The sequence below is a fragment of the Zingiber officinale genome, chromosome 4B (genome assembly GCF_018446385.1).
Source record: "Zingiber officinale cultivar Zhangliang chromosome 4B, Zo_v1.1, whole genome shotgun sequence".
Taxonomy (NCBI): domain Eukaryota; kingdom Viridiplantae; phylum Streptophyta; class Magnoliopsida; order Zingiberales; family Zingiberaceae; genus Zingiber; species Zingiber officinale.
Window position 1 is genome coordinate 11,544,756 of NC_055993.1, and position 14,627 is coordinate 11,559,382.

Below are 14,627 nucleotides of genomic sequence, written 5' to 3' on the forward strand. Positions count from 1 at the left end.
TTTGATGAAATATTTTGTAATACTTCATCTAAGTCATCCCAAAATCCTAATTTGATAACTTTATCTAATCCTACTTGCAGTGCATATACGCTAATTATATTCATAATTTCTTTTGTCACTATTATTTTAAGGGCAATAATTCGATCATCTTTTCTAATTGCTCCGATAACTTCATTATTTAACGAACTGCCTACAATAATACTCACTGTTGGTGCAATCGACCTATGCTTGATCGGTACGATCACGGTTTTGATGTGTGTGTTAAAGAGTTTAAGTTAGACTTTCATATGTGTTTTCAATGTGAGACTATGTTTGCAACCTTGCAACCCCAACAATCCCCCCCTTAAACAAAGGACCACAGGCTTCCTATGTCTGATCCTCGACCCATCAAGTCTTCTTGTCCCTCGGTCCACCCGACCTACTAGGACTTCCTTCCCTAGCCGCAACTAGGACTTCCTGCTTGGTGTCTGGTTCTCTTAATCTAAACATAGGAGCCCCCGCTTCTTTGTTCGAGATCAATATTGTACCCACATGGCTCAATCAGACCATAGCTCTTGTGCACAGTCGACGGTTAAACCTTCTGGCAATCCGGGCTCTGATACCAATTGTAAGGGATCGGTGGCCAGCTTGAAGGGGGGTTGGATAGACGACACCCCCAAATTGATTGCTTTTCTACAAGGTTAGTTTACGCAAGCGGAAATACAAAAACTAAAGCAATAAAGATAAGCAAGAATGCAAACGCTAACACAATTCCTTTACGTGGTTCGGAGATTGCTTGCTCCTACTCCACGGCATGTCCTTGAGGTGGACGAACCCTTGATCCTTCGATGGATCAATCCCCTGCAATCTCCGGCTAGAGCTTATTCCTTCTCGGTGGAGTACAACCTCTCACAAAGGCTCTCTTCCTCTTACAAGATGAACTTAGGTTTAGGAGGAAGAGAGTATGGCTTGGAAGCTTTGGGCAAAGACTAGGAGTTATTCAACAAGCATGAGTGACTTCCTTCAAACCCCAAAGCTTCCTATAAATAAGAGGAGAGAGTTGATCATCATATCAACTCATCTCGACACCAGTCGACTGGCAAAACCATCAGTCGACTGATGTTACCGTTGGAGGTAGCTAACGACTACTTTACAGCACCAATGGTTTGTCAATGGTCATTTATCAGTCGATTGGTAAAAGTATCAGTCGACTGGTCGCTACTGGCTGAGCGAACAGAATGCTTCTGTTTGCTTCCAGTCGACTGCTAAAACATGCAGTCGACTGGTGCAGTCGACTGCTAAGACTGCACCTGGTTACATACACACACTTATCCACTCCGGAGTCGCCCTTGAAGTTCTCTTCCTTGGCCTTCGTCCCTCAGATGCACCCGAGGCCGTGTCTACTCTTCGTGCTATCCTTCATGTTGCCTTGAAGTCCGCTTCCCTCGGCTCCACTCCGTTGCTCCTCGTCCGACGGTCCCTCGGATGTCTTCCACACCACCCTTCACCGACTCAAGGATCCAAGCCCTAGGATGAGCTTCCCAAGCTTAGCTGCATCAAGCTTCTCATGTGTGTTTCACCAAGTCATGCAAGACTCAAACACAAATATCAAACACATATGAAAGCCTAACTTAAACTCTTTGACACACATCAAAATCGTGATCGTACCGATCAAGCATAGGTCGATTGCACCAACACTCACTTCATTTCTTACTTTATTTTTTTTTTATATACCATAACTTAAAACCTGAATTTTTTTTAATCTTTACCTTCTCGTTTATCTATTTTATCTTTTATACATAAAAAATATTATTTTTTTCTCTAATTATTATATATATCATCTCTATTGATTTATCACTAAAAATTCTTATATTCTCTATTTCAAAATTTAGATTATTAATTTTTTATTCATATTTATTTTTATTATATAATTTTTTTTATCTATTTAATACCGTGCCTAAATTTTGATGATTTCTTATCGATACGTTAGTGTCACTTTGGAAGGTCAAAATCTAACATATAAAACTCTAAGGGGGCATTTGGTATGAGCATGAGAATGAGAATCGGAATGAGAATCATTGTATTGTGGAATGAGAATGAGTATGAGCATGGATATCACTCTTAAAAGCAATGTTTGGTTAGTTGCATACTTTCTATCGGAATAAATCAATATTTCCTTTTTTACCCTTAAAGGAAAATAAGAGAAAAAAATTAGAAGTGAGAGAAAGATGAATGTGAGAGAAAAATATGATGAAAGAGAATGATGAGAGAGAAAGTATGATGAGAGAGAAAGTGTGATGAGACATAATGAAGAGAGAGAAAGTGTGATGAGAGAAAATGAGAAAAGAGAATGTGATAGAAGAGAGCATGATGAGAGAAGATGAGAGATAAAATATGATGTGAGAGAAATTATGATGGGAGAGGATGAAGAGATAGAAAATGTAATGAGAAAAAAATGAGGGGAGAGAGAGTGTGTGATGAGAGAGATTGATGAGAGAGAAAGTATGATGAGAGAGAAAGTGTGATGAGAAAAAAAGATAACAGTGAGTGTGATGGGAGAGATTGAGAAAAGAGAAAGTATGATAAGAGAGAAAGTATGATGAGAGAGAAAGTGTGTTGAGGAAAAAAAATGAGGGAGTGTGATAAGAAAGATTGAGGAGAGAGAAAGTGTGATGAGAGAGAAAGGGTGATGAGAGCGAAAGTGTGATGAGAAAAAAAAAGAAAAGAGAGTGTGATGGGAGAGGTTGAGGAGAGAGAAAGTATGATGAGAGAGAAAATATGATGAAAAAAAGAAGGAAGAGAGTGTGATGGAAGAGATTGAGGAGATAGAAAGTATGATAAGAGAGAAAGTGTAATGAGAAAAAAGAGGAAAGAGAGTGTGATAGGAGAGAGAAAAGTGTGATAAAATGATGAGAGAGAAAATATGATGAGAGAGAACAAGGAGAGAGAAGTGATATGAAGAAAAAATAAATAAATAAATTTTGATATTTGATATTAAGGGAGAAAATTTTAGTTTTAGGTCAAGGGTATTTTTGAAATAAGAGAATATTTTGATTGATGAAAATAGGGTAATGACTTATTGAAGGGGAGATACATAAGAATGAGTTATTGTCCAATTTCAAGGATTCATTCCCTTATTTGTATTCCTATTCCTATAATCCAAATATTAATAATGGCAATCAACGATTCTCATTCTCATTCCCTACTCCTATTCCCCTAAATCAAATGCCCCCTAAATTTGTATGAATCCAGATTTCACTACGTGTAGTAGCAGAAGATAGACAATGGTGGATGCTAATGTCAGATCAAAATGTATACAATGACTAATTTTCAATTGTTTTGGATTATTATTATTCTATGATATTTTCTATGATGTACTATTCTCGATGCATCTAACGGTAAACAAAAGAAAATTCTTTTTAAATTTAGACTCAATATGTAAGTTTAAAAATTATTAGGTAGCTAAATTTGAACTAAATATATAAGACTATAAATTATTGGACTACTAAATTTTACTAAGATGAAAACCTAAAAATTATTAAATTGCTAGATTCAATCTCAATATCTAAATTTTTCCGCTGCATTGGACTAAGCAAGGTAAAGCTTAGTCTGGCTACGCCATTGAGTGGGCATGTGGGGGCATGCTAATGCCAATGACACATAATATGAGACATTTTATAATAATAATAATAAATAATAATAATAATAATAATAAATGTGCTTTAAATTTTCGCAATAACTACTTCCCTTGTCTTCATTGGACCCATCCTTCCCTTATTGATCCTGCAAGAATCTAAACCACGAATTTCAACCTACAATCCAATTACAACGTGGGTATGTTTCCTCCGACGTCTCCGAAGCGCGCATTTGCTAAGCCCATGCGTATTCATCTACCCGAAACACATCACTTCCTCTACGTGTCTCTCTCCTTCCCGTCCGATGCAAATCTAACGGTTGAAACCTTCCTCAGCACCTACCCCTGCGGCTAAGAACGAACGCCATAATCATATCCACCAAAAATATCTAAACCAAACCCGAATTAAACAAAAGGACATACATAACGTTACCCCAGGCCCCACCGGAAGCAGTTTTCGTATTGGAACGGAGGTGGCAAAAACACACCGCAGAAACCCAATTAGCGACGATCACAAGGATCGGTGACGTGTCATAATACGAAAGCACCGGCCTCCAAATCCCTTCGCTTCGACATCGTCTCCGCGGTTCGATCGCGGGCCGTCGGATTCGAGCCCTCGCTTCTTCACCCCGTACCCACTCCTTGCCCCTTCTTATCCCCTTTTCCTCCACTACAACATCGTCTTGCCTCCCTCCTGTCGATTGACGCCGTCTCGAATCCCTAATCTCAAGGTGAAGTTTCCTCCTTTTACGTGTTTTTTTGGTTTTTATTGGCGATTTCCGTCGGTTTTCGCCAGATCTGATCGATTTTTTTTGCTGCAGATCTCGCCATGACGAGGGGAAAATCGAAGGCCGACGCCCCCAAGAAGGCCGATACCAAGTGAGTATCGATTTCCCTCTTTTGAGTGTTTTGCGGATGATTGATTGCGGAAGATAGTGTTATTTTTTAACAAATAAAAAATAAATAATCTAACGCTGATTTCTGAAAGGCTTGCGGTGAAGAAGGGAGCGGAACGGGCGGCGAAGAAGCCTCGGAAGACGAAGGCGGACAAGGATCCCAACAAGCCCAAGAGGCCTCCCAGTGCCTTTTTCGTCTTCATGTGAGATCAATTGCTCTCGGCCGTTGATTGATTTCGAAGTTTTGTTTCCATTTTTTGATCGATTTGTTGGCTTTTCTACTTATTGGACGCGCAGGGAGGAATTCAGGAAGATCTACAAGGAAAAACACCCGAATAACAAGTCGGTTGCGGCAGTAAGATTCCTCTTTCTTTCTGCAGTATTTCTCGTTCAAAAGTTTCGTTTTTTCTCCCCTTTTAGAGATGCTATATTTCCTTCAATTGCTTCGATTCAAATAGGTTGGTAAAGCAGGAGGAGACAAATGGAAATCCTTGTCAGAGGATGTGAGTAGTCTTTCTCTCAATCAGATTGACAATTCTTTAGAAACATCAAACTTATCTGCTTTCGTTACAGGAGAAAGCTCCCTACGTCGCCAAGGCAGCCAGGCTGAAATCAGATTACACAAAGACTATGGCCGCCTACAATAAGGCTCAAGTAAGTAGCGATCTTGAGTTTGAAATCTTTTGTTTTGTTACTCCAATAATTCCTGCGCTGGATCATCTAAATCTTCATCTTTGCCGGAAAAACAGTCTGGCGGAGGAAGTCGTCCTGCCCCTGCCGCTGCTGCTTCAGCAGATGACGACGAAGAATCCGACAAATCCAAGTCTGAGGTGAACGATGACGAAGATGATGAAGAGGAAGAGGTTTGTAGAACTGTAATGACTTTAAAAAAAAACTAAGCTTTATATTTGACAAATTCCATTTAATATTCTGATTGTAACAGGATGAAGAGGATGATGATTGAGGAAATCGTTAGGAAAGATGATCTATGCTGCGTTCTCCTTGCCATTTTCTTTGTTCTTGTTTCTATTTGATGTTGGAAGATTCCTATAAGCTATCATCATCGCCTGTAATGGTAATAGCCATAGTTTGGATGTTCGCTGCTCATTTAGTGTACTTATCTTGTCCCAGATTAATCTAATTTAGTACCAATTGAGTCTGTGTTCATCCTTAGTTGTTGCTTTGTTTTGGTTAAGCATGCGATTTGTTTTGTTCGACATTTTTGTTTAATTTAGTTGAAAAATTATTGCTTTTTTTCTTTCTTCATAAACGAGCCATTGCCATAGCTACTCTGCAATAGGACTTTGGGTTGTTACTCTACAATAGCATTTTGTAACAATCCTGTCCCCTAAATCTTTCATGGTTATGTACGTAGAAAGAAACATAGCACCTTGAATGCTTTCAAGGTTGGTTTTAACTGTGGGTTTGGTCAAAAAGTTTATTCATTCTACAATGTATAATCCAATCACAAGTCTACCATGCATCTGTTAAAGTGGAAGCTAACTAATTGATGAGTAATAAAGATAAAATTAAAATATTATTTGTCTACAACAAATGAATAATTCAACTACATGCATCGCAACAAATACCGTCGTGCACCTTGGCGCCGGTAAATGAGTAATTTGATAAGTGGGTTTTACGTCTCACGGCAAGAACGCACTGGAAGCGCTGCTGTCGTGCACCTTGGCGCCGGAGCTGGAGCCGCACTGCTGGCGCTGCTCCGGAGCGGGGTCTGCCAAGTTCAGGCGGCTGGAGGGGCAGGAGTGGGAATGCAGCCAGGTGTCGACGCACTCGTAATGGAAGCTGTAGCCGCACTGTGGCAAGACCGGAGCACCTCGCCGTCGGCGAACTCGGCGAGGCAGATGGTGCCCTCCAGTAGAACGATGCCGTCCGCGATGGAGGAGGTGGAGTAGTTGAAAGAGAGCGTGGGGAGAATGCGTACGGCTTTCTTCTTGAGGCTTTTGTTTGGTGGAGCAGGGATGGGGGCGAGGGCCTCCTTTATCTGCTAATCAATATTAGTAGTTCGTGATTTATTTTTTTCGTATTGATCCCGAGATAAATTAGTAGGAATATTAAGGATGAGCGTATTCACCTTTTATCATAAAAAGATGAGGACAAGGGTGGATGAGGCGGCAGCGTGATGGAGCCATATGCAACGGGTGATGAGGACGAGACTGACGACGCATACTATGGCACAGAGGAGGACGACCAGGATGATGGTGATGTCAGAGTCGAAGGGGAGGGGGCTCGGAGCTTTCGCTTCCGACGAGAGGAAGAGCCTTGCCGGAGAACACATACCATCGTTAATCTGCGATAAATGGAAGAGACGAGCTTTGGGGAGAGTAGTAAGTAGGAGCTTTCATTTTATAGTGCAAAATTCTATCAATAATTTTTCAAATACAATTAATAATTAATAAGGATCATAACTCATCAGAGCTTTCATTTTATAGTGCAAAATTCTATCAATAATTTTTCAAATACAATTAATAATTAATAAGGATCATAACTCATCAAAGCAAAGTTTAAGTGACCGTGCAAAGTACATTTCCATATGTTCGAATTATCTATTCCTTTATCCCTGAATTTTTTCCTTATCTCTATATATTTCGGATGTCTTCCATTTAATAAATTCATTTGAAAAAAAAAATCACCGTCTAAATTAACTCGTGTATAAATTATATATATATTTTTATATTTTTTATCTTATCAATTATTTAATTAAATTTTATTTTTTTCCAACTTAGGTACTAACACAAAAAAAAAATCAATTAAATATATTTATAAGTAAAAAAGTTTTATATATATATATATATATATATAGTATTTATCCGTGGTTCTCTAAATACGGTTTGGTGTGGTGCATTCCTCATGAAAATACCACGTATTTTTATATAAAAAAAATGCTCCTTATCTTTTTCACCGACCTCATCGTGAGCTCTAGAACCATCGATCGCCGCATGCCCGTAGGCCTTTTGTTCAATGTTCATTCGCCACCTACCCAAGCTGAAACTATACCCTGGGGGAATCTGAACCCTAGGGGGTTCCAGCGCAATTCCTACCGGATCGCGTCCAGATTCGACAGCGCTGTGTCCCTAGTGTTGTGGCCGATTTTGGCCACGAAACAATTGGATTTTGACCGCGATCCGACCAGAATTCGATCTCGATTCGTCAGGGGACGATCCGTCGACGTCCAATAAAGATTAGCGGTGACCGACCGGAGGCGTGAGGGAGAATAGCAATCGACATTTGTGGCGATGGAACAAGAGCTCACGAAATTGGATTTCATATTTTTTTCTTTAACATGTTTTCTCTTTGACGTGGCATGTCTAGGTCAGCCAAACGACACGCACATGTACTATTCATGCTGTAGGGTAATATTTTCGTATATATATAAAAGTTATTTAAGCACCTTTTTTTTTAAAATAAAAAATAAATAAATGAGTGTCTCTATATGATTGTATCCTAAAAATATCAATGGATTCAAAAAGTTATCACTAAGTATAGGGCTGTGCAAAAAAACCAACCGGTAGCTTACCGGTTCCGGTTTATCGGTTAACCGGTTCCAGTTAACCGGTTTTAACCGGTTTACCGGTTGGTTCCCGGTTTTGGATTTTTTTTACCGTTTAACCGGTAAACCGGTAAAATTAAGAACCGACCGGTTTTCTTTAGGAAATTTTTAATTGGGCCTTTAATTAATTAATTTGTAAAAAAAAGGTCCAATAACCCACTTTACTAAGTAACTTACCCAAGTCCAAACGGTACCGCTTCTCCATCTGATCCCCTTCTTTATTTGCCGTCTGACAGATTTGGTTCGTGCAGCTCATCCTCAATTTCCCTTGTGTAGAGAGACAACAACAGAGAGTGTTACAAGTATGGAGGATGGTGGTTGGTGTGGTGGACGGGCACTTACAGCATGGTGCTCTCCAAGGCTTCCTTTTTCCACAAGAAGTACCTTGATCTTTACCAAATCACATGCCTAAATCCATCAAACAGACACAGTATGTCACCAAATACAGGTCACAAACATATCATCTTCCTCAACATCTATCTCATAAACCTATATTTTCTTATATATCCAACAAAGTTTGTGTTAAGTATTTTGATGGATAACTTTGCAGAAACTGTGAAGATATTGCGATGTCTTTTTCTGGTCGCAAATGCAACAGGTGCTCCACCAATTTGGATGAAAGGTGAGGAAGAATTTTGATGCATGATTTTACCGGTTCAACCGGAACCAGTAGAACCGGTAAGATACCGGTCGGTTAACCGGTTTTAAATAAATCATGGTAAATCAGAATTAATCGGAACCGATAAACGGTTTAACCGACCGGTTGAACAGATCTAACTAAGTAGCTTCTATAATTTGTAAACTAGTACCTAATTATTGTATGTTTTACTAATTATATACCTAGCTTCTACATATTTGATCATGATTAAATTATATTCATTTGAAATGTAATGAATGTCACGAAATCTATATACTTATTTTACTCATTTAAATATAGTTTTAATTAAGTTATTACTAAAAAAAATAAAATTAAAATAATACAAATTTACTATTATAGAAGTTATCATCCAACTTTTATAGCAACTAGCTTCTATAATCATATAAGCTAATTGTTACCTTCTATAAAGCCGAATGATTATTTTAGACAGTTTATATTAAATAAGATGCTCATTTAATTTTACTTGGAAATGAAGTACCATCTTAAGATTTTTCAAATTTTAATTTTTGCCCAAATATAATCTCATCCAATTTTATTATTGAAGAGAAAAATCTAAGAAGTAGCCAAGTAGGGCCAATTTTAAAGCAATATATTCCTTATTGATAACTCAACATCACAAGGGATTTGAAGTGGAATAGTGGCTTCTAAGACTAAAAATAATAAAATGGTTAGGAAGCATCTCCATGACTCGGTGATACGGTCTGTGTTGTTAAAATCGAATCATTTGTACATGCCAATCAATTAATTTAAGAATAAAAATTTAATTCAATTAAATCGAAATAATAAAATATTACAGATGGAATAATAAAAATAACATATTTATTTGAAGAATTGATATATCCTTTCTTGTCCATAAAATCATGTAAAAAATAATATATTTTTTTTATTAAACTAACTCAGCGTGGTTAAATCTGATCTGTGTCATTCATATATTTCTTTTAGATCTTTTTATATCACTAAATTTATCTCTATGAAATATAATTTAGGCTATTTCAATTGCATAGAATATTATTAACCTAAACTCACCTTGGAACTTAAAAGTTGGATATTATCACAAAGAGTCTTGTGGCAGTGGTACTTTCACCAAGAGAAGGTGGTATCCTTTTTTCTTTAATATGATTTTTTATTTCAATCATGTGCATAACATCTTTTTCTGTCACATAATAACCAAATTGAATCCAAAAATGGATGAAAAAAAAAATCTTGTCAGTGTCCATCCTCCTACCATTGTATGTATCCAAACCAGATAAGCCGCTTTCCAGTTAAGTGGAAGAAGATTCAATTAATTTCAAGATTTTCTATCATAGAGAATATATCTTTAAAAGATTGCAGTAAAAAGTGGGGCCATGCCCTCCATGAAATCCAACTTTGAGAGGCACGCATTAAGTGCCTTCATTTTAATTGATTGAATTTGCCAAATAAACCGATCGAGAACCAAAGCCTTTGGCTAGATATAGGATATTGTGATGCGGCGGTAAAAGGAGCCCATTAAGGACGAGTGAAAGGTAGAAAAATAGTCAATGTGAAGATTAAAGTTAAGGCGGTTAAAGGCATGAAATCGCCGAAACATTTAAGTTGATCGAGTGGGTAGCAACAGGCCGATCGGATTTAAAGGATCCTATCAGACATGGCCGTCAATCAATAAAATGAGGGCCTAGTATTAGGGTACCACCCGGAGGCTCATCCGACCAGACCTCTGCTGGTCCTCAGGTCTCGCGAATCCAATTGGACTCCCTACCAGATATCAGGTCGACCCTTTGACCTATCTGGGTTTTGTACTAACTATCGGGCCCCATAAACCTAGCTGGATTTCAGTCTGGAGTCAAGTCCTCCAGACCCGTCAATTCCCGCATACTTGGTTAAGCAATTAGATCATAACAACACCTACCTTAACTTACTTGTCATTCATCAAACTTGAGTTAGACCGTTAGTGTAAACTGTTAGAAATGTGAATGGAATAAAGAGGTGGAGACGAAGAGACTCTATTGTGCATGAGTTTAGTCCCACATTAGAAGTTTCTTGGCTTTATTGTTGGTTTAAATTATGACACATGCATTTACGTTGTAAACATATGCATGGGAGAGACTCTCTCACGTGTGAGTGCGCATTTGTGGGTGCAAATCCAGGGCCCAAATTGTACTGAACCAAGGTTGACTTGTGCGCGAGCACGACTTGCGCATGTCGAATGCCGGACCGGTTGAGGTAAAATTTACCCAAAAGAATGAACCAACATATTGCCACTTGAATCTTGCTCAAGGGTGTAATGGAATGTGATTTCGTAACGTCTCAATATTAATGGCGACATTAATCTCATTAATAATGATTCTGTAACGTCTCGACATTAATGACGAAATTAAACTCAGCATTAAATGATCATAATTTGATCATTTATTGCAGGCAAGATGAGAGCTCCTATATAAGGAGGCTGGATCTTGAGCAAAGCGAAAGCGAAGCAAAAGCAAGAGAATTCCTCCACCTTCGTTCCCCGATTCTTTTCTCTCAGTCGTGCATCCGCTCGGCTAAACTACTTGTGATAACACTCGGGTGCATTCTCAGTTCGCCACAAACAACCAGTACTTGGTTGTGTTCGTAGTTTTGCTGTTGTATCATGGGAAACAGACGATCCGAGAAAACCTCGAAGCACAGCCAGCCGGAGGTGGGACGAATCTGTTTCAAGGAAACTGCGTCGATCGCAGGCCTCGGTCCGCTGCTCTGTTTGTCCGCTCGGTTGGACTCTTCATCTGCTGGGTCGGCCACTCGCCCTTCTGATCTGCCCGACTGGTCTCCCGCTCTGCCTGTCTATCCTTCAGTCCGCTCGGACGCTTTGATTGCTCAGACTCTGAGGTTAGAAAACCAGCCTCTGCTGGTAGCCTGAGATTATCTGCTCAGGTCATCTTAACTATGAGTTGAATTTAATTCGAGTATTTAGATTCAGCTAATTTCCTGTAAATCTCCGGCTACAGATTGTTTGGTTTGCAACATAAACTACACCAATAATCTTTCCCTTTTTGATGCAATGACAACCTGAGTTAAAGTTAGGAAAAAAATATGCAAAACATAAATAAAAAATGATTTTAAGAGAAATATAAAATAAGATAGTTAGTTTTGTTCTCTTGATCATTTTTTAGGGTTAAGTTCTTCTGATTTTCTTTGGTTTTCTAACTTAAACTCTAACCCTCCCCCTTTAATATTCATCAAAAAATATGCAGAAAAAATATAATAAGTCTTGCAAAGTAAGTATGGAAAGTAATAAGACTTTGGTAAAAATAAGTACAAAATTTTTAGATTTATTAGAAAATTTCACTTAACTTTCAGGTTAAAGAAAATTTTACTTAATTTGAAAGAAGTCTAACACAATTTTTAACAAGTTTTGAAAGTTAACTTTTGTAAAGTAACTAATAAGGTTTAAATTTTGAGTAGCTTCTATGATATTTTCAAAGTAATTTTAAAAATAATTGTTCAGGTTTTAAAAGTGATCTGATTTTCAAAACTATCACAAATTTAAAGTTTTCAAGGTAAATAATTTTCCCTAAAAATGCATTTTCGATACTTTTAAAATAATCTTAAAGTATGAATTTTAAGCACAAATTCTGAACTATGAAATAATTACAAAATATTTTTGAAACAAGAATTTTTAACTTAGAAATATTTTCAAAGTAATTTAAATAAGAATTTGTAAATTAGAAATATTTTCAAAAGCTTTAAACAAGAATATCCTAAGTTATTTTGGAAAAAAATTTAAGTAAGTATTTCTAAAATAATTTTCAAAATATGCCTTTGTTATAGGAAATTTTTAAAAATTTGAAAGACTTTTGCAAAAGATCCTTTAACAAAATAAAAAAAATATTTTCAAAAGAATCCTTTTGAAAGAATTTAAAATGATTTTAAGTTATTTTGGGTAAAAGAAATCAAAACAAAACACATATTTTATTTTCAATAGTGAAAGTTTAAAAAACATTTTTAAAAGTGTTCTCCCCATGAACCTGATATTATTTAAGAAAATTAGTCATCTAGAAATTGTCCTTAAATGTCTAACCAATAGTTATTAACTGACTATCAGAAAATAGCAGTGTTCACTTGGTTAGTCAAGCTAAATACATATATCCAGTTACTATTTGAGTAAGATGAATTACTTAACCTGATCACTGTAATTTGGTATTTCTTACTCAGACTTGTGATGATGCACTGATACAAATATCTTAAGTCTAGACAATTTTCCTATACATCTCACACCGTTGTAGGTTTTTGGATACACAATCAAGGAAGACCTAGTGTGTTTGTGAAATGCTTAAGTCCTAAATCTATAGGATCATACATTTTATGAATTTGATCTAGACTAAGGCTAAAGTCAATTTTTAAAATTTAAGGAAATGAGAATTTTAGAAATAGAAGTAAAGACTTTTTTTCTAGAATTTACAAATCATTTAATTTTTTTAAAGTATTAGTCCTAATCTATGAAACTCATTCCTAATTGTCGATGTAAATTGCTAAATTCACTGTCATGGAGTGGTTTGATAAATATGTCAGTTAAGTTTGACTTGGACTCAATATAATTGAGTTCAATATCTCCTTTTGTGACATGATCCCTGATAAAGTGGTGCTTAACTTCAATGTGTTTAGTTTTTGAATGATGCATTGATTTTTTTGTTAAGTTAATTGAGCTAATATTATCAATTAACACTTTTGTATTTTTAAAGTTTAGATTGAAGTGTTTTAAGGTGTGTATCATCCATAGTAGTTGTGCAACACATTCTCCTATTGCTATATATTCTACCTCAGTAGTAGATAAAGTAATACACTGTCGCTTTCTACTAAATCAACTAACAAGCAATGACCGAAGTAGTTGACAACCACCAATTGTATTCTTTCTATTTATTTTACAGCCGACATAATCTGAGTCATAGAAACCTATAAGTTTGAAGTTGACTGTTCTAGGGTACCATATTCCTACTTTGGATATTCCTTTTAAGTATCTAAAAATTCTTTTAACATTAGCCAAATGTGATTCCTTGACGCAAGTTTGGTACCTAGCACACATACTGACTGCAAATAAAATATTAGGTCGACTTGTAGTTAGGTATAGTAGACTACCTATATCACTCCTGTAATATTTGAGGTTTGTAGGTTTTCCACTCCAAATTTCTTGAGTAATTCAAGTGCATATTTTTGTTGATAAACATAGTTTCCTTTATTTGTTTGTTTAATTTGTAAACCTAAGAAAAATGTTAGTTGTCCTACTAGACTCATTTTAAATTCTTATTTCATCAATGTTATAAATTCTTGTAAAAGTTTTGAGTTAGTTGACCCAAATATTATATCATCTACATAGACTTGAGCTATAAAAAACCTTGATCAATTGTTTTTATGAAGAAAGTTGGGTCTACTTGACCTTGTTTGAAGTTGTTTGAGATTAAGTATGTGGTCAACCTTTCATACTAAGCTCTGGGAGCTTGTTTTAAATCAAAAAGGGTTTTCTTTAGTTTGAACACATGATTAGGGTGTTCTAAGTTTTCAAACCCTAAGGGTTGACTTACATATATCTCTTCTTTAATTAATCTATCGAGAAAGGTCGACTTTACATCCATTTGATATAATTTGAAACCCTTATGGGCCACATAGCTCAACAACATTCTAATTGATTCGAGTCTGGCAACAGGGGTATAAGTTTCATCGTAGTCAAGTCCCTCAATATGGCTGAACCCTTTGCTACTAATTTAGCCTTGTTTCTAACAACTTCCCATTTTTCATTTAGTTTGTTTCTAAAGAGCCACTTCGTTTCTATTACTTTTTTATGTTATAGTAATGGAACTAGATCCTGTTGGTGCGGTTAGCACTTACGTTCTAACTCAGATTTTGATGAATGACAAATTAGGTTAAGTTAGTTTTGGTGTT

At 36.6% G+C, this 14,627-nt stretch overlaps 2 protein-coding genes across 2 annotated transcripts; one reads left to right on the forward strand and one right to left on the reverse strand.

The window, feature by feature from the left end:
• The first annotated feature begins 4,182 nt into the window (after nucleotides 1-4,182).
• LOC121974706 (DNA-binding protein MNB1B-like) lies at nucleotides 4,183-5,682 on the forward strand. Its single transcript, XM_042525883.1, has 8 exons — nucleotides 4,183-4,344; nucleotides 4,435-4,492; nucleotides 4,602-4,712; nucleotides 4,807-4,864; nucleotides 4,968-5,012; nucleotides 5,083-5,163; nucleotides 5,259-5,372; nucleotides 5,453-5,682. The coding sequence occupies exons 2-8, from the start codon at nucleotides 4,443-4,445 to the stop codon at nucleotides 5,471-5,473; spliced, it is 480 nt and encodes a 159-aa protein (XP_042381817.1). The 5' UTR covers nucleotides 4,183-4,344; nucleotides 4,435-4,442; the 3' UTR covers nucleotides 5,474-5,682.
• Nucleotides 5,683-6,250: 568 nt separating this feature from the next.
• LOC121978108 (RING-H2 finger protein ATL80-like) lies at nucleotides 6,251-6,805 on the reverse strand. The gene is made up of 2 exons (XM_042530488.1): nucleotides 6,626-6,805; nucleotides 6,251-6,511 (listed from the first exon to the last, which is right to left on the reverse strand). Exons 1-2 carry the CDS (start codon nucleotides 6,803-6,805, stop codon nucleotides 6,251-6,253), a joined length of 441 nt encoding a protein of 146 aa, XP_042386422.1.
• Nucleotides 6,806-14,627: the final 7,822 nt, after the last annotated feature.

Excerpts from the sequence above, each read along its gene's own strand:
- LOC121974706 (XM_042525883.1), top strand. The coding sequence starts at position 4,443 with ATGACGAGGGGAAAATCGAAGGCCGACGCCCCCAAGAAGGCCGATACC. Across the intron at positions 4,865-4,967 it reads ATAACAAGTCGGTTGCGGCA|GTTGGTAAAGCAGGAGGAGA; the intron begins GTAAGATTCCTC and ends CGATTCAAATAG. Across the intron at positions 5,373-5,452 it reads AAGATGATGAAGAGGAAGAG|GATGAAGAGGATGATGATTG; the intron begins GTTTGTAGAACT and ends TGATTGTAACAG.
- LOC121978108 (XM_042530488.1), bottom strand. The coding sequence starts at position 6,805 with ATGTGTTCTCCGGCAAGGCTCTTCCTCTCGTCGGAAGCGAAAGCTCCG. Across the intron at positions 6,512-6,625 it reads CTGCCGCCTCATCCACCCTT|ATAAAGGAGGCCCTCGCCCC; the intron begins GTCCTCATCTTT and ends ATTGATTAGCAG.